This window comes from Nerophis ophidion, linkage group LG24, assembly GCF_033978795.1.
Source record: "Nerophis ophidion isolate RoL-2023_Sa linkage group LG24, RoL_Noph_v1.0, whole genome shotgun sequence".
Classification (NCBI taxonomy): Eukaryota; Metazoa; Chordata; class Actinopteri; order Syngnathiformes; family Syngnathidae; genus Nerophis; species Nerophis ophidion.
Window position 1 is genome coordinate 38,738,090 of NC_084634.1, and position 25,866 is coordinate 38,763,955.

The following is a 25,866-nucleotide window of genomic DNA, read 5'->3' on the forward strand; positions in this document are numbered from 1 at the left end:
ATGCTAACATGCTATTTACCGACGGTGCTAAAGCAGACATGGAACAGAGATGTATGGATAACCTGCAGATGCATTTGCAACGATAAAGTCAACGAAATCACAAAGGTGAATTTTGTTGATGTTGACTTATTTGCTAATCAAACATATTTGGTCGCGGCGTGACTGCCAGCTAATCGATGATAACATGCTACGCTAATCGATGCTAACATGCTATTTACAGACGGTGCTAAAGCAGAAATGGCACAGAGATGTATGGATAACCTGCAGATGCATTTGCAACTATAAAGTCAACGAAATCACAAAGGTGAATTTTGTTGATGTTGACTGCCAGCTAATCGATGCTAACATGCTACGCTAATCGATGCTAACATGCTATTTACCGATGGTGCTAAAGCAGACATGGCACAGAGATGTATGGATAACCTGCAGATGCATTTGCAACTATAAAGTCAACGAAATCACAAAGGTGAATTTTGTTGATGTTGACTGCCAGCTAATCGATGCTAACATGCTACGCTAATCGATGCTAACATGCTATTTACCGACGGTGCTAAAGCAGACATGGAACAGAGATGTATGGATAACCTGCAGATGCATTTTCAACTATAAAGTCAACGAAATCACAAAGGTAAATTTTGTTGATGTTGACTGCCAGCTAATCGATGCTAACATGCTACGCTAATCGATGCTAACATGCTATTTACCGATGGTGCTAAAGCAGACATGGCACAGAGATGTATGGATAACCTGCAGATGCATTTGCAACTATAAAGTCAACGAAATCACAAAGGTGAATTTTGTTGATGTTGACTGCCAGCTAATCGATGCTAACATGCTACGCTAATCGATGCTAACATGCTATTTACCGACGGTGCTAAAGCAGACATGGAACAGAGATGTATGGATAACCTGCAGATGCATTTGCAACGATAAAGTCAACGAAATCACAAAGGTGAGTTTTGTTGATGTTGACTTATTTGCTAATCAAACATATTTGGTCGCAGCGTGACTGCCAGCTAATCAATGCTAACATGCTACGCTAATCGATGCTAACATGCTATTTACCGACGGTGCTAAAGCAGACATGGCACAGAGATGTATGGATAACCTGCAGATGCATTTGCAATGATAAAGTCAACAAAATCACAAAGGTGAGTTTTTTTGATGTTGACTTATGTGCTAATCAGACATATTTGGTTGCGGCGTGACTGCCAGCTAATTGTTGCTAACATGCTACGCTAATCAATGCTAACATGCTATTTACCGACGGTGCTAAAGCAGACATGGCACAGAGATGAGAAGCATTTGCAACTATAAAGTCAACGAATTCACAAAGGTGAATTTTGTTGATTTTGACTGCCAGCTAATCGATGCTAACATGCTACGCGAATCGATGCTAACATGCTATTTACCGGCGGTGGTAAAGCAGACATGGCACAGAGATGTATGGATAACCTGCAGATGCATTTGCAACCATAAAGTCAACGAAATCACAAAGGTGAGTTTTGTTGATGTTGACTTATTTGCTAATCAGACATATTTGGTCGCGGCGTGACTGCCAGCTAATCAATGCTAACATGCTATGCTAATCGATGCTAACATGCTATTTACCGACGGTGCTAAAGCAAACATGGCACAGAGATGTATGGATAACCTGCAGATGCATTTGCAACCATAAAGTCAACGAAATCACAAAGGTGAGTTTTGTTGATGTTGACTTATTTGCTAATCAGACATATTTGGTCGCGGCGTGACTGCCAGCTAATCGATGCTAACATGCTGTGCTAATCGATGCTAACATGCTATTTACCAGCGGTGCTAAAGCAGACATGGCACAGAGATGTATGGATAACCTGCAGATGCATTTGCAACCATAAAGTCAACGAAATCACAAAGGTGAGTTTTGTTAATGTTGACTTATTTGCTAATCAGACATATTTGGTCGCGGCGTGACTGCCAGCTAATCGATGCTAACATGCTACGCTAATCGATGCTAACATGCTATTTACCGACGGTGCTAAAGCAGACATGGCACAGAGATGTATGGATAACCTGCAGATGCATTTGCAACTATAAAGTCAACAAAATCACAAAGGTGAGTTTTGTTGATGTTGACTTATTTGCTAATCAGACATATTTGGTCGCGGCGTGACTGCCAGCTAATCGATGCTAACATGCTATGCTAATTGATGCTAACATGTTATTTACCGACGGTGCTAAAGAAAACATGGCACAGAGATGTATGGATAACCTGCAGATGCATTTGCAACTATAAAGTCAACGAATTCACCAAGGTGAATTTTGTTGATGTTGACTGCCAGCTAATCGATGCTAACATGCTATGCTAATCGATGCTAACATGCTATTTACCGACGGTGCTAAAGCAGACATGGCACAAAGATGTATGGATAACCTGCAGATGCATTTGCAACGATAAAGTCAACAAAATCACAAAGGTGAGTTTTGTTGATGTTGACTTATTTGCTAATCAGACATATTTGGTTGCGGCGTGACTGCCAGCTAATCAATGCTAACATGCTACGCTAATCAATGCTAACATGCTATTTACCGACGGTGCTAAAGCAGACATGACACAGAGATGTATGGATAACCTGCAGATGCATTTGCAACGATAAAGTCAACGAATTCACAAAGGTGAATTTTGTTGATGTTGACTGCCAGCTAATCGATGCTAACATGCTACGCTAATTGATGCTAACATGCTATTTACCGGCGGTGCTACAGCAGACATGGCACAGAGATGTATGGATAACCTGCAGATGCATTTGCAATGATAAAGTCAACGAAATCACAAAGGTGAGTTTTGTTGATGTTGACTTATTTGCTAATCAGACATATTTGGTCGCGGCGTGACTGCCAGCTAATCGATGCTAACATGCTATGCTAATTGATGCTAACATGCTATTTACCGGCGGTGCTAAAGCAGACATGGCACAGAGATGTATGGATAACCTGCAGATGCATTTGTAACTATATTACGTTTCCTTCCACCCACATTTAATGCGAAACAAACACTTACCAATCGACGGATTTAAGTTGCTCCAGTGTCACAAAATGCGAAAGTCCTGATCGTTTGGTTCGCACATTTTACCGGCGATGCTAACGCAGCTATTCGGCCATGCTATGGCTATGAATAGCGTCAATAGCTATTCACTCAATAGCTTCAGTTTCTTCTTCAATACTTTCATACTCCAACCATCTGTTTCAATACATGCGTAATCTGTTGAATCGCTTAAGCCCCTGAAATCAGAGTCTGAATCCGAGCTAATGTCGCTATATCTTGCTGTGCTATTCGCCCTTGTTTGTTTACATTGGCAGTACTGTGTGACGTCACAGGGAAATGGATAGTGGCATCGAAGATAGCGAAAATAAGGCACTTTAAAGCTTTATTTAGGGATATTCAAAAAATACAAGCCACTGGGCACTGATTTTTATTGTTTTGAACCCTTTTGAAATTGTGATAATGTTCCCCTTTAAGATGGAAAGTGTAGCTGCCATTATGATGTGTACTCATCTTTTATAATGACCGGAAGTCCTGAACTATACAAAGTATTTCAATGGTTGAAATCTGCGCTTTTGTATCATATACTAGTTACTATGGTAAACTAATTAGTTACTATGGTCATGTAATTAGTTACTATGGTCATGTAATTAGTTACTATGCTCATTTAATTAGTTACTATGGTCATGTAATTAGTTACTATGGTCATGTAATTAGTTACTATGGTCATCTAATTAGTTACTATGGTCATCTAATTAGTTACTATGGTCATGTAATTAGTTACTATGGTCATCTAATTAGTTACTATGGTCATCTAATTAGTTACTATGGTCATCTAATTAGTTACTATGGTCATGTAATTAGTTACTATGGTCATGTAATTAGTTACTATGCTCATTTAATTAGTTACTATGGTCATCTAATTAGTTACTATGGTCATCTAATTAGTTACTATGGTCATGTAATTAGTTACTATGGTCATCTAATTAGTTACTATGGTCATCTAATTAGTTACTATGGTAAACTAATTAGTTACTATGGTCATGTAATTAGTTACTATGGTCATGTAATTAGTTACTATGCTCATTTAATTAGTTACTATGGTCATGTAATTAGTTACTATGGTCATGTAATTAGTTACTATGGTCATCTAATTAGTTACTATGGTCATCTAATTAGTTACTATGGTCATCTAATTAGTTACTATGGTCATCTAATTAGTTACTATGGTCATGTAATTAGTTACTATGGTCATGTAATTAGTTACTATGCTCATTTAATTAGTTACTATGGTCATGTAATTAGTTACTATGGTCATGTAATTAGTTACTATGGTCATCTAATTAGTTACTATGGTCATCTAATTAGTTACTATGGTCATGTAATTAGTTACTATGGTCATCTAATTAGTTACTATGGTCATCTAATTAGTTACTATGGTCATGTAATTAGTTACTATGGTCATGTAATTAGTTACTATGCTCATTTAATTAGTTACTATGGTCATGTAATTAGTTACTATGGTCATCTAATTAGTTACTATGGTCATGTAATTAGTTACTATGGTCATCTAATTAGTTACTATGGTCATGTAATTAGTTACTATGGTCATCTAATTAGTTACTATGGTCATCTAATTAGTTACTATGGTCATCTAGTTAGTTACTATGGTCATCTAATTAATTACTTCACTAAGTCACAGCAGCTCAGACGAGGCACCAAGCAGTGTGGGTGGGGAGTGTTTCCAGAGCCTAAAATGTGGGTGTCAGGGACAGACGCGGAAGGAGATTTTTACCATATATTCATATATATCAGATTTTAGGGTTTTTTGTTTTTGTTTTTTTTACCATTTGCATTTATATTTTGCTGTTTGTTTCATTTTTGTTGTGTTTCGCTTGATTGTAAAATATGTGGATGGAGGGGGGGTGTGACGTTCATATGTTGTCAATATTCAGTGTTTTATCCTTCATAGATAATATTGTAAATCCCACATTCTTTATTTTCATGTACATTTCAGGGGTCTCATTCAGTAAAAAAAAAAGTAAAATTCCATTCCGTTTTCTAAAGCGGTGGGTCTGTCATAGTGTTTTCAGCATTCGATCTGACATTATTGCAAGGTTTTCTATTAGTGTTCCTAAAAATAGATACAACGGCGCCCGAAGATGTTTTTTTTCTCTGAATTTGGCCGCCGAGTCAAAATAATTTCCCTGGCCTTGTTCAAATAAATAATTCTCCATTTCGGCGTATTAGGAATACGGCAACAGCAGAAGTCAAACTGTGTCATTTGTTGTGAGTTCATTCACCGTGTTGGTTTGGTTCATGCTCGGTTCATTTTGTGCACCAGTGAAAAAAAATCGTATAACTTTGTCTTGAATTTAAGAAAATAAAAACATTTTATTTTTCACTAAAGAAGGGTTCGGTGAATGCACATATGAAACTGCTGGGGTTCGGCATCTCCAACAAGGTTAAGAACCACTGATATAATATGAAGGTGTCAACAGTTCTTTGGCAGTTGAGTAGTGACAGTAGCATGAATAAAAGGTAAGGGAACACTATGACTTCTTTATACTCTTGTTTTTACATTATTTACAGTCATTGAATGAAGAGTATTGTAGTCCGGTAATTACAGTGGTAAGTAAAGTGTTTTTACATTATTTTTACATTATTTACAGTCATTGAATGAAAAGTATCGTAGTCCGGTAATTACAGTGGTAAGTAAAGTGTTTTTACATTATTTTTACATTATTTACAGTCATTGAATGAAGAGTATTGTAATCCGGTAATTACAGTGGTAAGTAAAGTGATTTTACATTATTTTTTACATTGTTTACAGTCATTGAATAAAGAGTATTGTAGTCCGGTAATTACAGTGGTAAATAAAGTGATCTTGTGTGTGCGGTTTTGTGGAATTGTGTTAATCAAAATGTTAATTCCCCGGACCTGCTTTGTTTTAGCAATCAAGAATATTTAAGTTGTTGCTACCTTTTTTTGTGTGGGCGTTGCTGTCATGTCATGTACGGATGTACTTTGTGGACGCCGTCTGCTGCTCCACACTCTGCAAGTTTTTGCTGTCATCCAGCATTCTGTTTTTGTTTACTTTGCAGCCAGTTCATTTTTTCGTTTCCTTCTCCATAGCCTTCAATGCCTTTTCTTAGGGGCACTCACCTTTTGTTGGCTTTTGGTTTAAGCATTAGACCCCTTTTTACCTGCACCCTGCCTCCCGCCGATTGTCATCACGACAAACCATCGTCGTCTCACACAGTAAAAAGTCGTTGTCGCAATTGTTGGATATGTCTTTAAAGCACAAGCAAGCATGCATCACTATAGTTCTTGTCTCAAAGTAGGTGTTTTGTCACCACCTGACTTATTTGGCTGTTTTCCTGAATGTAGTGTTTTACTTCTTGTCTTGCACTCCTATTTCAGTGGCTTTTGCTGTTCTGTTGGTATTTGTTAGAATAATTGTTTCTAAATTATCACAAAAAACGTTGTATTACATTATGTTCCTGACAAGAAGACAAAAAGCTGTCTCTGAAACCTACCAAGAAGAATGCTCGTAAAACTCCACTGGGACTACAAAGCGGACGGATGGCAGGATCTGCCCAACTTCCAGAGGAACTCTTTTTGAAGTATTTTACGAACTCTCTTGGAACTATTTTATGGAACACTCTTTGAATTGTTTTATGGAACTCTTTTTGAACTATTTGACAAACTCTCTTCGAACTGTTCGGTAACCGAAGGCAACACTGTTTACGACCCACTTCCCCCAGGAAGCAGAAAAGGGCAGGTGGGGGGAGAAAGTCGAATAAAGAAGGAGTAGTACGATCTTTTGGCAGAGTGTGGTGCAGGACCGTACAGAGAGTACCGTGGCAATGTCTCTCCTCAGATCTGAGTCCAAATTTAATTCTGTCTCTGTTTGATTCTTTGCCTTTTGTCTCGTTTAATAGATGTCATCAGTGTTTGAACCTGACAGTATTTTCCTGTAGCAGTTTCATGACTTCCTTAAACAATATTCCCCACACCTGCTTTGTTTTGCCAATCAAAGCTATTAAAGTTGTGCGGACGCTATCCTTCTTTGTGGGGACTGTTGATTTTCATGTCATGTTCGGATGTACATTAAGGACAACTCTGCTCGACGCACAGTAAGTCTTTGCTGTCGTCCAGCATTCGGTTCGTGTTTACTTTTTGCAGCCAGTTCAGTTTTAGTTTTGTTTTGCATAGCCTTTCCTAAACTTTGGTGCCTTTTCTTAGCAGCCCTCACCTTTTATTTTTGGTTTAAGCATTAGACACCTTTTTACCTGCACTTTGCCTCCCGCTGTTTCTGACATCTACAAAGCAATTAACTACCTGCTGCCATCTGCTGATATGAAAGAGTATTACACGGTTACTCTGTCGGTCTCTAGACAGCACCGACACTCAACAGCGGCACATTATTTACAAATTATAATTACTGGAGTGCAAAAAATATTTTGAACCCAATTAGGGTAAATGACATCATCTCCCACGGCACACCTGACAATATGTCACGTTACACTAGTGGTTGAACAACACTAATGTACATACTGTATATACACCCCCTATTTTTGGTATATATTGTTTTTCAAATCACCTGACATGTATACTGTGTATATGTACATCATTTATCCATTTTTTTAACGTCCATCCATCCATTCATCTTCTTCCACTCATCCGAGGTCAGTTCACGGGGGCAGCAGCCTAAGCCGGTTAGCCTAGACTTCCCTCTCCGCAGCCACTTTGTCCAGCTCTTCACAAAGCGTTCCCAGGCCAGCATTTTTTAAAATATTTTTTTATATATATACATGTTACAGATTATATACAGTGGGGCAAAAAAGTATTTAGTCAGGCACCGACTGTGCAAGTTTTCCCGCATAAAATGATGACAGAGGTCTGTAATTTTCATCATAGGTACACTTCAACTTTGAGAGACAGAATGTGAAAAAAAAAATCGAGGAATTTTAAATAATGTATTTGTAAATGATGGTGGAAAATAAGTATTTGGTCAACCATTCAAAGCTCTCACTGATGGAAGGAGGTTTTGGCTGAAAATCTCACGATACATGGCCCCATTCATTCTTTCCTTAACACGGATCAATCGTCCTGTCCCCTTAGCAGGAAAACAGCCCCAAAGCATGATGTTTCCACCCCCATGCTTCACAGTAGGTATGGTGTTCTTGGGATGCAACTCAGTATTCTTCTTCCTCCAAACACCACCAGTTGAGTTTATACCAAAATGGATACATGGATGATACAGCAGAGGATTGGGAGAATGTCATGTGGTCAGATGAAACCAAAATAGAACTTTTTGGTATAAACTCAACCAGTCGTGTTTGGAGGAAGAAGAATACTGAGTTGCATCCCAAGAACACCATACCTACTGTGAAGCATGGGGGTGGAAACATCATGCTTTGGGGCAGTTTTTCTGCTAAGGGGACAGGACGATTGATCCGTGTTAAGGAAAGAATGAATGGGGCCATGTATCGTGAGATTTGGAGCCAAAACCTCCTTCCATCAGTGAGAGCTTTGAATGGTTGACCAAATACTTATTTTCCACCATCATTTACAAATAAATTCTTTAAAATTCCTGGATTTTTTTTCACATTCTGTCTCTCACAGTTGAAGTGTACCTATGATGAAAATTACAGACCTCTGTCATCATTTTAAGTGGGAGAACTTGCACAATCGCTGGCTGACTAAATACTTTTTTGCCCCACTGTATCTTTTATTATTGAATGTATCAAATGTGATGAATATGTAATGAACCACAATGGAAACGAGCCTTTTGGCTTTTTGTGCCGTCCATTTGCCTTTTCTAAAGCGTTACGTGGATTAAATTCTTTAAGATGTGAAGTGTGAAGTGAATTATATTTATATAGCGCTTTTCTCTAGTGACTCAAAGCGCTCTACATAGTGAAATCCAATATCTGAGTTATATTTAAAGTAGTGTGGGTGGCACTGGGAGCAGGTGGGTAAAGTGTCTTGCCCAAGGACACAACGGCAGTGACTAGGATGGCGGATGCGGGAATAGAACCTGCAACCCTCAAGTTGCTGGCATGGCCGCTCTACCAACCGATGTCAATACACTTCTCAATCATTAGAAACTAAAGATGTCCGATAATATCGACAGGCCGATATTATTAGCCGATAAATGCTTTAAAATGTAATATGGGAAATTATCGGTATCGGTTTCAAAAAGTAAAATTCATGACTTTTTAAAACGCGGCTGTACGGAGCAGTCGCGTCTCCCAGTCAGCAGCCCCTCCCCCACACACAACACAGCATGAGAGGTTTACTGGCGACGCTTGATGACCTCATCAAACCGCCGCGAGCGGAGCATAACAAGCATAACAAGAGTGTGTTGTTGCCGGTGCTGTAGCCGCGGATAACAATCCAGCTCGCTCAGTGACTGACAAACCACACCATGTCTGTGGTGGGGGATTATTTTAATGGCCACACCCCTTCGACTTCCAGGTACGACTATATAATCTCGCTAAAACACTAGATTTATTGAAAAATAAAACTGTATTGTGAACATGTCCAGTGCCCCCTGCAGGGCAACTTCCACAGCCATCTTTTGACACTTCTTCCACTCCCGTCCTTGCACGCTACACCGCTACAACAAGGATGACGGGGAGAATATGCTGGCGAAGGTGAGCCACGTAAATAAGAGTGCCCACAAAATCGCGCATCCTGAAGAGACACTCAGAAAGCTACTTGGAAATGACTTGGTTGATATGGTTGGGGATTATTTTAAAGTGTCTCTGACGGATAAAAAAAAACTGGCAATTTGCAATGAGTGCAAAAAGTTGGTTATGCAAGGAGGAACCAAGACGTCTTCCTTTAATACGAGCAAATGGATCTCTCACCTCTTCAAGAATCATAAGGAGATACACGAGGAATACAAGCAGAAGATGGATGAAACGCAAACACCGAAAAAATGTAGTACCACAGAGTTGTCGCTTAAAGACTTCTCTGAGAAAAAACAAAAATACAACAAAAACCACCCCAAGCTCACCTGTTGTCCGGGCACTAATCAGAGGGCTATTTAGTCCATGCACCTGGCCTCACTTGGGCTGGCTTCCTACTGTGACGACCGGGTCTCACGGTGATGCGGGGTTTGTTCTCCCAGGATGCGATCGGACTTCAGACACAGCGTGCAGGCAGGAAATGATTTATTTTCAAAAATAAATCAGACAGGAAAAAACAAAAACATGCTCAAAGCACCAGGAATCAAAAGTCGTCATCTGTTGCATGAATCAAATTAGGAAGCCCGAGTGAGGCCGGGGGCAGAGACTAAATAGCCCTCTGATTAGTGCCCGGGCAACAGGTGAGCGTCCCGAACACTAACCAGAGGCAGGTGAGTGCAATCTGCCGGCATGGCAACAGAAAGAAACAAAATTAAAGCTGCAAGCAGCGATGGACGGGACCGAGTATATATGGAAGTGGCTGAGGAGAGGGAAGTCTGGGCTTCCCAGATATAAGTTAGAACAACACACTACTTTGTATTATATTGTAGTTTTTACCTTCCATAACGTGTCTACTGACAGATATAAGTTAGAACTATACACTACTTTTTATTATAAATGTTGTAGTTTTTACCTTCCATAACGTGTCTACTGACAGATATAAGTAAGAAAAACCCGATGCTCACCGCCCATTGAAAATACATGGGTACGGCTAGTAGCTACTATTAGCAAACAGATAAACTTACCAACTCGGCGTAATATCTAAACATCGACTCACTCTCTCGTTGCAACTCGGCCCTGATGGTCGGCACCTATAAGTTTACAATTAGTTGTAAAATGTTGGACGGTTGTTTTTACAATATGCAAGCAAACGACAACTTTAAAACATACCGTCTTAGCCCCGGCACCTGGCAGCCATCTTGGTATGGACAATCACAGCCCCTCCCTCACGAATGTTGGTGCGTGCGCACCAGCAGCAGACAGTACGGAAAAAAAAGAAAAAAAAGCATCTCCCTCACTGTGTCTGCGCAACGCGGCCATCTTTGAAATGGTTTTCAGCGCAGCGGTTCTTTGAAGGCTGATAAAACCAAAACCGTAGCAGTAATTAAATCCCTTTCATCAACTTTTAATCAGAAGGGTTCAATCTCTCGCCTGTGAAAGTTTGAGGCTGACACGACAAACGCGCTCAGAGGAGATAATGTTTGAAAAAAGGTGACCGGTTTTTACAAAACTTTTGTTTTGAAGGGGGAATTGCAAACTTCCTGTTGATTTTTGCTGTGGGTTGTCAATATATGAAATGTAGGTCTAAATGAGACCTACATAGAGGTTTTTGTTTCATGTCCCTATGACATTCCTACTGGAAGTACAGGCAGTTTTGTCTTTGTTTTCTTCCTAAGAGCAGTTTTGTCTGTGTTTTCTTCCTAGGTGGCGCTAGAGCGCAATTTTTAGTTTTGGGGTTAGGTTTTTTTTTATTAGATCGCAATGTTCGCCAGTCCTGATGTGTGTGTCAAATTTGGTGAGTTTTGAAGCATGTTAAGGGGGTCAAATTACAGCTCAAAGCTGCGGAATAATAATAAAGAAAGAAAGAATAAAACGCTAGAAATTCAATAGGGTCCTCGGTCCCAAAGGGACATCCGTGTCAGAGTTGCCTCTGATAGTTTGTTTGTGTTTTAGCCTCTCCTCTGTGTGTTTAGTATTTCCTGTCTTTTAGTTCCTGTCAAGTGCTCTTAATTTGTCAGCTTCCTGTCTTGTTCCCTGAGTGATGTGTTCCTTCTCAGTGTGTTTAGTATTTCCTGTCCTTAGTTCCTGTCTAGTGCTCTTATTTTGTCAGCTTCCTGTCTTGTTCCCTGAGTGCTGTGTTCCCCTTCAGCTGTGGCTGATCAGCCGGCTCCTATTTGTACCTCCTTTGTCTTGTGTCAGTTGTTGGATCTATATTCAGCTATATTCAGTCGATGTTTGTAGCTTACTGTTTTTTGTTCCCTGCTTCCTTTTTATTTTTCATTATACAAGTACGACTTTGTTTGCTACCCGCTAGCTTCCACGCTAAGCTCCTGTTTGTTATTTTTTAGCTCCCAGGCTAGCTCCCTTTATTTGATTATCCGCCTCGTGCGCGCTTTGTGTTTGTACCCTTTTGGTTTTGTTTTTGTCTTAGTATTTAATTAAATCATGTGTTCACATTCCATGCCTGCCTCCATCTCTGCATCTTGGGGTTCGTCATCAAATAACTCTGACAATCCGGTCCCTAACAAGAGGTGCTGAAAACACAGGTGACTAGGAAACGTAAACAGACTATGATCCGGGGAGCGGATCATAACAATGAACACATTATTATGCCTCATTTTGTTGAGATGCCCCGCTGAATGCATGAAATAAGGTTTTCCTACATAAATCAACTCAAGTTATGGAAAAAAAGGCCAACATTAGACTGACCATACGCCCTCTTTTCTTTTGCAGGACTGTCCGGGTTGTCCGGGTGGGGTTTCTTAAATGCTACATCTATGGTTGATATCGGAATCAGAAATTAAGGGTTGGACACTATCGGATATCGGCAAAAAAGCCATTATCGGACATCTCTAATCAAAACACTGCTCTATATATCAGGAGCACTGTAGCGTTTTTAGGAATTTTGCTGCAAAAATAGCTGTCTCCGGCGGGTATTCTGTTCTAAATAGAGCCCATAGAAGCAGGCAAAGAGTTATAGGCAGATTTATTTTCCGAGCAAACAGGGGCGTTCTTGGACACGGACCCCCAGCATTTGGGCACCGGTCTGCCACGGGCGGAGTTAGCGCTCGTACCTTTGCTACATTTGCCACGGCTCTTGCTGCACGTCCGATCGTGCGACATAGCGAACACCTTCCGCACGCAGCTTCTCTCCTGCAGCTGGATGTGGATCGGCTCGGGGGCCACGTGGACGCCGACCCGATTCCCGCCCGTACTCGGCCAGAGAGACAGAAGCAGGGAGCGCAGCTCCTGCTGGAAGGTCTTGTTGAAGTAGAAGTAGATGAAGGGGTTGTAGATGTGGGAGCTCTTGGCAAAGAGGGCGGGGAGCACAAAGCCCTCCGGAGCCATGTACGGCTTGTCCTTGTGGAAGATGAAGAGGAAAGAAACCACGGCGTACGGCGCCCAGGCCACCACGAAACCAAGGCTGATGCAGAAGAACATCTGGAGGAGACAAAGAAGAGATGTTGGGCTTCACAGACAAAAGGAACGCCCCCAGTGCCTTCATTTTGCTTCTTTTTAGGCTCCACCAGGCCCATTGCAAAATGACTCCCAAAGGAGTCCTTTGCAATGGGCCAAGGACCCTATTGAAACTGTAAGGTTTTATTCTTTCTTTATTAGGGTCCTTTGCAATGGGCAAAGGGCCCTATTGAAACTGGTGCGTTTTATTAGGGCCCGCCAGGCCGCCAGGCCAATTGCAGGCCCATTGGAAAGGACTCCAAAGGAGTCCTTTGCAATGGGCCAGGTACCCTATTGAAACTGTAAGGTTTTATTATTATTCGGGTCCGCCAGGCCCATTGCAAAATGACTCCCAAAGGAGTCCTTTGCAATGGGCCAAAGACCCTATTGAAACTGTAAGGTTTTATTATTATTAGGGTACTTGGCCCATTGCAAAGGACTCCACAGGAGTCCTTTGCAATGGGCCAAGGACCCTATTGAGACTGTAAGGTTTTATTCTTTCTTTATTAGGGTCCTTTGCAATGGGCCAAAGGACCCTATTGAAACTGGTGCGTTTTATTAGGGTCCGCCAGGCCGCCAGGCCCATTGCAGGCCCATTGCAAAGGACTCCAAAGGAGTCCTTTGGAATGGGCCAAGGACCCTATTGAAACTGTAAGGTTTTATTATTATTCGGGTCCGCCAGGCCCATTGCAAAATGACTCCCAAAGGAGTCCTTTGCAATGGGCCAAAGACCCTATTGAAACTGTAAGGTTTTATTATTATTAGGGTCCTTGGCCCATTGCAAAGGACTCCACAGGAGTCCTTTGCAATGGGCCAAGGACCCTATTGAGACTGTAAGGTTTTATTCTTTCTTTATTAGGGTCCTTTGCAATGGGCCAAAGGACCCTATTGAAACTGGTGCGTTTTATTAGGGTCCGCCAGGCCGCCAGGCCCATTGCAGGCCCATTGCAAAGGACTCCAAAGGAGTCCTTTGGAATGGGCCAAGGACCCTATTGAAACTGTAAGGTTTTATTATTATTCGGGTCCGCCAGGCCCATTGCAAAGGACTCCACAGGAGTCCTTTGCAATGGGCCAAGGACCCTATTGAGACTGTAAGGTTTTATTCTTTCTTTATTAGGGTCCTTTGGAATGGGCCAAGGACCCTATTGAAACTGTAAGGTTTTATTATTATTCGGGTCCGCCAGGCCCATTGCAAAGGACTCCACAGGAGTCCTTTGCAATGGGGCAAGGACCCTATTGAAACTGTAAGGTTTTATTCTTTCTTTATTAGGGTCCTTTGCAATGGGCCAAAGGACCCTATTGAAACTGGTGCGTTTTATTAAGGTCTGCCAGGCCGCCAGGCCCATTGCAGGCCCATTGCAAAGGACTCCAAAGGAATCCTTTGCAATGGGCCAAGGACCCTATTGAAACTGTAAGGTTTTTTTATTAGGGCCCGCATGGCCCATTGCAAAAGGACTCCAAAAATTCTATTGTTTTTCGTGCGTTTTATTTTTCTTTATTTATTATTAATTCCGCCGCCTCTTTGAACTGTAATTTGACCCCCTGAACATGCTTCAAAACTCACCAAATTTCACACACTCATCAAAACTGGCAAAAATTGCCATCTAATAAAAAAAAAAAAAAAAAAAAAAATCAAAAATGCGCTCTAGCGCCCCCTAGGAAAAAAAATACAGACTGCTTGTAACTTCCGTTAGGAATGTCGTAGAGACATGAAACAAAAACCTCTATGTAGGTCTGACTTAGACCTACATTTCCCAATTTAAACTTCTACAGCAAAAATCAACAGGAAGTTGGCAAAAACCCCTTCAAAACTAAATTTTCACAAAAAAAGCAATTTTTGCCTCTTTGAGCTGCAATTTGACCCCCTTAAAATGCTTCAAAACTCACCAAACTTGGCACACACATCAGGACTGGCAGAAATTGCGATCTAATGAAAAAAAAAAAACAGAAAAAACTGCTCCTAGGAAGAAAACACAGAGAAAATTGCTTGTAACTTCCCGTAGAAATGTCGAAAAAACATGAAACTAAAACCTCTATGTAGGTCTCACTTAGACCTACATTTTAATAATTGACATCCTTCAGTTTCCTAAAAAAAATAATTTTTGCCTCTTTGAGCTATAATTTGACCTCCTTAAAATGCTTCAAATTGCAAGTTAAAGCTCTACAATGCAATGCGAAAGCCATTTATCAACAACATCCAGAAACGCCGATCTGTAATTTGACCCCCTTAACATGCTTCAAAACTCACCAAATTTTACACACACATCAGGACTGGCAAAAATTGCCATCTAATAAAAAACCAAACCCCGAAAATCAAAACTGCGCTCTAGCGGCCCCTAAGAAAAAACACAGACAAAACTGCTTGTAACTTCTGTTAGGAATGTGGTAGAGTCGCGGGGGCAGCAGCCAAAGGCGGACCCGACCAACGCTGCTTGCAGCTTTAATTTTGTTTGTTTTTTCTGTATGCAAATATATTTTATTAGATTTGACAGTTAAAATGACTAACAGTCATACTTTGCTCACGCAAAACCTTCATACAGGCACACATCCACTCATACACACTCACATACACACTTGAAGAGAGAGGTGCACTCGAACTTTGACAACTCAAGGTTTACAGTATATATATATATATATATATATATATAAATCAATCAATGTTTATTCATATAGCCCTAAATCACAAATGTCTCAAAGGGCTGTACAAACCACTACGACTACGACATCCTCGGAAGAACCCACAAAAGGGCAGGGAGAATTCACATCCAGTGGGACGCCAGTGACAATGCTGACTATGAGAAACCTTGGAGAGGACCTCAGATGTGGGCAACCCCCCCCCCTCTAGGGTACCGAAAGCAATGGATGTCGAGCGGGTCTAACATGATACTGTGAAAGTTCAATCCATAGTGGCTTCGACACAGCCGCGAGAGTTCAGTTCAAAGCGGATCCAAGACAGCAGCGAGAGTCCCGTCCACAGGAAACCATCCCAAGCGGAGTCGGATCAGCATCGTAGAGATGTCCCCAACCGATACACAGGCGAGCGGTCCATCCTGGGTCCCGACTCTGGACAGCCAGTACTTCATCCATGGTCATCGGACCGGACCCCCTCCACAAGGAAGGGGGGGACAGAGGAGAAAAAGAAAGGAAGCGGCAGATCAACTAGTCTAAAAAGGAGGTATATTTAAAGGCTAGAGTACACATATGAGTTTTAAAAGCTTCGACTGAGGTGGCATCTCGAACTGTTACCGGGAGGGCATTCCAGAGTACTGGAGCCCGAACGGAAAACGCTCTATAGCCCGCAGACTTTTTTGGGGCTTTAGGAATCACTAATAAGCCGGAGGCTTTTGAACGCAGATTTCTTGCCGTGGACGGGACTCTCGCTGCTGTGTTGGATCCGCTTTGGACTGGACTCTCGCGGCTGTGTTAGATCCACTATGGATTGAACTTTCACAGTATCATGTTAGACCCGCTCGACTTCCATTGCTTTCCTCCTCTCCAAGGTTCTCATAGTCATCATTGTCACTGACGTCCCACTGGGTGTGAGTTTTTCCTTGCACTTATGTGGGCCTGTGATAGCAAAATTACTTGTACTCGTTTTAATTGATGATGGGGCGGTATAGCTCGGTTGGTAGAGCGGCCGTGCCAGCAATTTGAGGATGGCAGGTTCGATCCCCGCTTCTGCCATCCTAATCACTGCCGTTGTGTCCTTGGGCAAGACACTTTACCCACCTGCTCCCAGTGAAGTGAAGTGAATTATATTTATATAGCGCTTTTCTCCAGTGACTCAAAGCGCTTTACATAGTGAAACCCAATATCTAAATTACATTTAAACCTGTGTGGGTGTCACTGGGAACAGGTGGGTAAAGTGTCTTGCCCAAGGACACAACGGCAGTGACTAGGATGGCGGAAGCGGGAATCGAACCTGCAACCCTCAAGTTGTTGGCACGGCCGCTCTACACCCACACTGGTTTAAAATGTAAAAATTGGATATTGGGTTTCACTATCTAAAGCGCTTTGAGTCACTAGAGAAAAAGCGCTATATAAATATAATTCACTTCACTACATGTTCTTTGATCGGGTCGCCAAAAGTTGTTGATTGGGCTCAGGAATGTGACATTTAGCAAGAGTTTTATTATCTGATCAAGCTCTGTCTCCTGTGTCTTTGATGTGACATGTGGACTATAGTTGACCGGAGCATGCATTTTTTCCTCTTCCTGACCCCCAACAGAGCTAAATTGGTCCCCTTTCCCGAGTGACCCCCCTCCCCCCCTTCTGGGCAAACGACACCCTCTCCCCTTCACAGGACTTTGGGTATTCATTCCACTGGTGTACTGAATGTAAATGAGCATGGAGGGTGGGACTTCTGATTGTCATGTCAAATTCTAAAGGAGTTAGAACAAGCTGGTTTGGTCTCGCTTTGCAAAGCTTGTTATTATTTGTTTGTTACTTTAATAAATCATTTTAAAGCTATTTGTCACTAAAGGATCGTCTTTAAGAAATTTCCACGACGGGCCTACCGAGGATGTCGTAGTGGTTTGTGTTGTGGTGAGTGAAAATGATAACAAAGCACCCTGCTGAGCTGCGGTTGATTGAGTCAACACCCAAGAAGATAAAAGGCGGTGCTCGTTAATAATAGAGCTGATTAATTATTCATATTGCCCTACAAGCTGAAAAATGGATAATCAAAGTTGCATCGAAATGACATTCCAGTATATCAAAAAAACAACTGGCTGCAAGTTGCATGTTCAGAAAGACTGTACCGTTCTCCAAGGACGTGGAAAACGCTCACCATGGAGAGTCGTTTCTCGGCCCGCCGCAGGTTGTTGTGGACGCCCCGTGCCGACAGCGAGTAGGAAAAGCGGGAGACCTTGTGGAGGATCTGGCACTGGGACACCAGGATGAGCAGCACGGGCAGCAGCGTGAAGCAGGTGAAGGAGCAGATGACGTAGGCGGCGTCCTTGGCGGAGGCGTGGTAGCCGCGCCAGGCCACGGTGCAGGACAGTCCGTACGGCTCGGGGACGTACTCGCCCCAGCCCAAGAGAGGGAAGCTGGACCAGGCCGCCGCCAGCAGCCAGATGCCCAAACACACCAGCCGGATGTTGGCGCCCTCCAGCCACACGGCTACATGGCACAGAAAGGCCTGTGAGACCTAGTAGTCACAGTACAGGCTCATACCAATGCTGATACTCTTACTTGACTGTTTATCAATGTTTATTTGTGTAGACCTAAATCACAAGTGTCTCAAAGGGCTGCTCAAGCCACAACCACATCCTCGGTTCAGAGCCCACATCAGGGCAAGGAAAAACTCACAACCCAGTGGGATGTCAATATGAATGACTATGAGAAACCTTGGAGAAGACCGCAGATGTGGATGACCCCCCAACCCCCTCTAGGGGACACCGGATGTAATGGACGTCAAGTGGTTCTAACATAATATTGTGAAAGTCCAGTCCATAGTGGATCTAACATAATAGTGAGAGTCCAGTCCATAGTGGATCTAACATAATAGTGAGAGTCCAGTCCATAGTGGATGTAACATAATAGTAAGAGTCCAGTCCATAGTGGATCTAACATAATAGTGAGAGTCCAGTCCATAGTGGATCTAAAATAATAGTGAGAGTCCAGTCCATAGTGGATCTAACATAATAGTGAGAGTCCAGTCCATAGTGGATCTAACATAATAGTGAGAGTCCAGTCCATAGTGGATCTAACATAATAGTGTGAGAGTCCAGTCCATAGTGGATCTAACATAATAGTGAGAGTCCAGTCCATAGTGGATCTAACATAATAGTGAGAGTCCAGTCCATAGTGGATCTAACATAATAGTGAGAGTCCAATCCATAGTGGATCTAACATAATAGTGAGAGTCCAGTCCATAGTGGATCTAACATAATAGTGAGAGTCCAGTCCATAGTGGATCTAACATAATAGTGAGAGTCCAGTCCATAGTGGATCTAACATAATAGTGAGAGTCCAGTCCATAGTGGATCTAACATAATAGTGTGAGAGTCCAGTCCATAGTGGATCTAACATAATAGTGAGAGTCCAGTCCATAGTGGATCTAACATAATAGTGAGAGTCCAGTCCATAGTGGATCTAACATAATAGTGAGAGTCCAGTCCATAGTGGATCTAACATAATATTGTGAAAGTCCAGTCCATAGTGGATCTAACATAATAGTGAGAGTCCAGTCCATAGTGGATCTAACATAATAGTGAGAGTCCAGTCCATAGTGGATCTAACATAATAGTGAGAGTCCAGTCCATAGTGGATCTAACATAATAGTGAGAGTCCAGTCCATAGTGGATCTAACATAATAGTGAGAGTCCAGTCCATAGTGGATCTAACATAATAGTGAGAGTCCAGTCCATAGTGGATCTAACATAATAGTGTGAGAGTCCAGTCCATAGTGGATCTAACATAATAGTGAGAGTCCAGTCCATAGTGGATCTAACATAATAGTGAGAGTCCAGTCCATAGTGGATCTAACATAATAGTGTGAGAGTCCAGTCCATGGTGGATTTAGCATAATAGTGTGAGAGTCCAGTCCATAGTGGATTTAGCATAATAGTGTGATAGTCCAGTCCATAGTGGATCTAACATAATAGTGAGAGTCCAGTCCATAGTGGATCTAACATAATAGTGAGAGTCCAGTCCATAGTGGATCTAACATAATAGTGAGAGTCCAGTCCATAGTGGATCTACAAACCCTGTTTCCATATGAGTTGGGAAATTGTGTTCGATGTAAATATAAACAGAATACAATGATTTGCAAATCCTTTTCAACCCATATTCAGTTGAATATTCTACAAAGACAACATATTTGATGATCAAACTCATAAACATTTTTTTTTTTGCAAATACTCATTAGCTTTAGAATTTGATGCCAGCAACAAGTGACAAATAAGTTGGGAAAGGTGGCAAGAAATACTGATAAAATTGAGGAATGCTCATCAAACACTTATTTGGAACATCCCACAGGTGTGCAGGCTAATTGGGAACAGGTGGGTGCTATGATTGGGTATAAAAACAGCTTCCCAAAAAATGCTCAGTCTTTCACAAGAAAGGATGGGGCGAGGTACACCCCTTTGTCCACAACTGTGTGAGCAAATAGTCAAACAGTTTAAGAACAACGTTTCTCAAAGTGCAATTGCAAGAAATTAAGGGATTTCAACATCTACGTTCTATAATATCATCAAAAGGTTCAGAGAATCTGGAGAAATCACTCCACGTAAGCGGCATGGCCGGAAACCAACATTGAATGACCATGACCTTCCATCCCTCAGACGGCACTGTATCAAAAACCGACATCAATCTCTAAAGGATATCACCACATGGGCTCAGGAACACTTCAGAAAACCACTGTCACCAAATACAGTTGGTTGCTACATCTGTAAGTGCAAGTTAAAGCTCTACTATGCAAAGCGAAAGCCATTTTATCAACAACATCCAGAAACGCCGCCCGCTTTTCTGGGCCCGAGATCATCTAAGATGGACTGATGCAAAGTGGAAAAGTGTTCTGTGGTCTGACGAGTCCACATTTCAAATTGTTTTTGGAAATATTTGACATTGTGTCATCCGGACCAAAGGGGAAGCGATCCATCCAGATTATTATCCACACAAAGTTCAAAAGCTAGCATGTGTGATGGTATGGGGGTGCATTAGTGCCCAAGGCATGGGTAACTTACACCTCTGTGAAGGCACCATTAATGCTGAAAGGTACATACAGGTTTTGGAACAACATATGCTGCCATCTAAGCGCCGTCTTTTTCATGGACGCCCCTGCTTATTTCAGCAAGACAATCCCAAGCCACATTCAGCACCTGTTACAACAGCGTGGCTTCGTAAAAAAAAAGAGTGCGGCTACTTTCCTGGCCCGCCTGCAGTCCAGACATATCTCCCATGGAAAATGTGTGGCACATTATGAAGCGTAAAATACGACAGCGGAGACCCCGGACTGTTGAACGACTGAAGCTCTACATAAAACAAGAATGGGAAAGAATTCCACTTTCAAAGCTTCAACAATTAGTTTCCTCAGTTCCCAAACGTTTATTGAGTGTTGTTAAAAGAAAAGGTGATGTAACACAGTGGTGAACATGCCCTTTCCCAACTACTTTGGCACGTGTTGCAGCCATGAAATTCTAAGTTGATTATTATTTGCAAAAAAAAAAAATAAAGTTTATGAGTTTGAACATCAAATATGTTGTCTTTGTAGCATATTCAACTGAATATGGGTTAAAAACGATTTGCAAATCATTGTATTCTGTTTATATTTACATCTAACACAATTTCCCAACTCATATGGAAACAGGGTTTGTATGAATGGCATCAGTTTGCCCACATGTAGTGGAAATTTGGGCTCTTCTTCCAAATCATTTTAAACACAACCTATAGGGGGCGCCACAAACGTCAAGTCCAAGTTTGTCTGTTGAGTACCAATTCCCGCCCTGCGAGTAGAATAAAAGTGTTCACCAACCGTAAAGCAAGCTGTAGCAGGTCTTCAGGTAGCGGATGACGCTGATGGCGGCGATGGTGAACATGCCGCACAGGCCAAAGATGAAGCAGCCCAGGCCGTAGTACACGCACGTCACGTGGTCTCCCTGCCACGCGTGCCGGAAGGACGAGAGGATGGAGAGCGGGTAGAAGCAGATGCAGCACATGAAATCCACCACGGCCAGGTTGACGCAGAGGAGCTCGGTGCCCACCATCTTCTTGCGGCGGCGGTAACAGATCACCAGGACCACGCCATTGCCCAGAACTGACAGCAGAACTGGGAACACCAACCAGTCACCATGATTAGTGACTGAGGCACTTTGTAGTCACACCTGCTTTAATAGATGGACCAGCCAGGACAACTCCTGACCTGGTATATCAGTTATATACCTTTTAAAGGTCCATTCTATGTGTCATACTTGATCATTTCGCCATATTTTTGCTGAAAGGATTTAGTAGAGAACATCGACGATGAAGTTCGCAACTTTTGGTCGCTAATAAAAAAAGCCTTGCCTGTACCGGAAGTAGCAGACGACGTGCGCGTGACGTCACGGGTTGTGGAGCTCCTCACATCTGAACATTGTTGACAATCATGGCAACCAGCAGCGAGAGCGATTCGGACCGAGAAAGCGACGATTTCAACCATTAATTTGAGCGCGGATGAAAATTTCGTGGATGAGGAAAGTGAGAGTGAAGGACTAAAAAAATGAATTAATAAAAAGTAGACAGCAGAGCGATTCAGATGTTAGTAGACAAATTTACGAGGGTAATTCTGGAAAATCCCTTATCTGCTTATTGTGTTACTAGTGTATTAGTGAGATTATATGGTCGTACCTGTACAAACTGAAGGTCGGCCCCGCACCTTTCTTCAGCACCAGTCGACGGGTGGTGGCGATGCCCATCTCTGCCCTTTGCAAGAGACCCTCTTCGAAACAAGATCTTTCGAAATGATCGCTGCATAATACACTGTACTTTGTGTATGTGGTCCGATCCAACTGTGTTCGCTTGACAGCTCTGTTCCCTAGTAAAACTTCACCGTCATCTTTCGGGAATGTAAACAATGAAACACCAGCTGTTTGTGTTGCTAAAGCCGACCGCAATACACCGCTTCCCACCTACAGTTTTCTTCTTTGACGTCTCCATTATTCATTAAAAAAATTGCAAAAGATTCAGCAACACGGATGTCCATAATACTGTGGAATTATGCGATGAAAACAGACGACTTATCGCTGGGAACGGTGCTGGAACAAGATGTCGTCTACAATGACACGCCTCATTATACTACGACGTTTTAGCATGATACTTCCACGAGAAATTTAAAATTGCAATTTAGTAAACTAAAAAGGCCGTATTGGCATTTGTTGCAATGTTAATATTTCATCATTGATATATAAACTATCAGACTGTGTGGTGGCTAGTAGTGGCTTTCAGTAGGCCTTTAAATACCTTTCCCCTAATTATTGATCATTTATACTAATCATGTACTACATGAATATACTTCTAATCCATGCTTTACTATGACCCCATTATCAATCATCATATGACCCCATTATCAATCATCATATGACCCCGTTATCAATCATCATATGACCCCATTATCAATCATCATATGACCCCGTTATCAATCATCATATGACCCCATTATCAATCATCATATGACCCCATTATCAATCATCATATGACCCCATTATCAATCATCATATGACCCCATTATCAATCATCATATGACCCCGTTATCAATCATCATATGACCCCGTTATCAATCATCATATGACCCCGTTATCAATCATCATATGACCCCGTTATCAATCATCATATGACCCCGTTATCAATCATCATATGACCCCGTTATCAATCATCATATGACCCCGTTATCAATCATCATACGACCCCGTTATCAATCATCATACGACCCCGTTATCAATCATCAAAAGACCCCATTATCAATCATCATACGACCCCATTATCAATCATCATACAACCCCGTTATCAATCATCATACGACCCCGTTATCAATCATCATACGACCCCGTTATCAATCATCATACGACCCCATTATCAATCATCATACGACCCCATTATCAATCATCATACGACCCCGTTATCAATCATCATACGACCCCGTTATCAATCATCATACGGCCCCGTTATCAATCATCATACGGCCCCGTTATCAATCATCATACGACCCCGTTATCAATCATCATACGACCCCGTTATCAATCATCATACGACCCCATTATCAATCATCATACGGCCCCGTTATCAATCATCATACGACCCCGTTATCAATCATCATACGACCCCGTTATCAATCATCATATGACACCATTATCAATCATCATACGACCCCATTATCAATCATCAAACGACCCCATTATCAATCATCATATGACCCCATTATCAATCATCATATGACCCCATTATCAATCATCATATGACCCCGTTATCAATCATCATATGACCCCGTTATCAATCATCATACGACCCCGTTATCAATCATCATACGACCCCGTTATCAATCATCATACGACCCCATTATCAATCATCATACGACCCCGTTATCAATCATCATATGACCCCGTTATCAATCATCATATGACCCCGTTATCAATCATCATATGACCCCGTTATCAATTATCATATGACCCCGTTATCAATCATCATATGACCCCGTTATCAATCATCATATGACCCCGTTATCAATCATCATATGACCCCGTTATCAATCATCATATGACCCCGTTATCAATCATCATATGACCCCGTTATCAATCATCATATGACCCCGTTATCAATCATCATATGACCCCGTTATCAATCATCATACGACCCCATTATCAATCATCATACGACCCCATTATCAATCATCATACGACCCCATTATCAATCATCATATGACCCCATTATCAATCATCATATGACTCTTTTATCAATCATCATATGACCCCATTATCAATCATCATATGACTCTTTTATCAATCATCATATGACTCTTTTATCAATCATCATATGACCCTATTATCAATCATCATATGACTCTTTTATCAATCATCATATGACCCTATTATCAATCATCATATGACTCTTTTATCAATCATCATATGACCCTATTATCAATCATCATATGACACCATTATCAATCATCATACGACCCCATTATCAATCATCATACGGCCCCATTATCAATCATCATACGACCCCGTTATCAATCATCATATGACCCCGTTATCAATCATCATATGACACCATTATCAATCATCATACGACCCCATTATCAATCATCAAACGACCCCATTATCAATCATCATATGACCCCATTATCAATCATCATATGACCCCATTATCAATCATCATATGACCCCATTATCAATCATCATATGACCCCGTTATCAATCATCATACGACCCCGTTATCAATCATCATACGACCCCGTTATCAATCATCATACGACCCCATTATCAATCATCATATGACCCCGTTATCAATCATCATATGACCCCGTTATCAATCATCATATGACCCCGTTATCAATCATCATATGACCCCATTATCAATTATCATATGACCCCGTTATCAATCATCATATGACCCCGTTATCAATCATCATATGACCCCGTTATCAATCATCATATGACCCCGTTATCAATCATCATATGACCCCGTTATCAATCATCATATGACCCCGTTATCAATCATCATATGACCCCGTTATCAATCATCATACGACCCCATTATCAATCATCATACGACCCCATTATCAATCATCATACGACCCCATTATCAATCATCATATGACCCCGTTATCAATCATCATACGACCCCGTTATCAATCATCATACGACCCCGTTATCAATCATCATACGACCCCATTATCAATCATCATATGACCCCGTTATCAATCATCATATGACCCCATTATCAATTATCATATGACCCCGTTATCAATCATCATATGACCCCGTTATCAATCATCATATGACCCCGTTATCAATCATCATATGACCCCGTTATCAATCATCATATGACCCCGTTATCAATCATCATATGACCCCGTTATCAATCATCATATGACCCCGTTATCAATCATCATACGACCCCATTATCAATCATCATACGACCCCATTATCAATCATCATACGACCCCATTATCAATCATCATATGACCCCATTATCAATCATCATATGACTCTT

General features: G+C 41.6%; 1 protein-coding gene across 1 annotated transcript in view; it reads right to left on the bottom strand.

Moving 5' to 3' along the window:
* Positions 1-12,666: 12,666 nt before the first annotated feature.
* Positions 12,667-25,866, bottom strand: part of opn8c (opsin 8, group member c) — an 18,939-nt gene continuing 5,739 nt past the window's right edge. Inside the window, exons 2-4 of the mRNA XM_061886104.1 lie at positions 21,656-21,949; positions 17,969-18,300; positions 12,667-13,164 (exon numbers count right to left, since the gene is read on the bottom strand). Of these exons, the coding sequence (XP_061742088.1) occupies positions 12,667-13,164; positions 17,969-18,300; positions 21,656-21,949 (1,124 nt within the window). The remainder of the gene's footprint in view (positions 13,165-17,968; positions 18,301-21,655; positions 21,950-25,866) is intronic.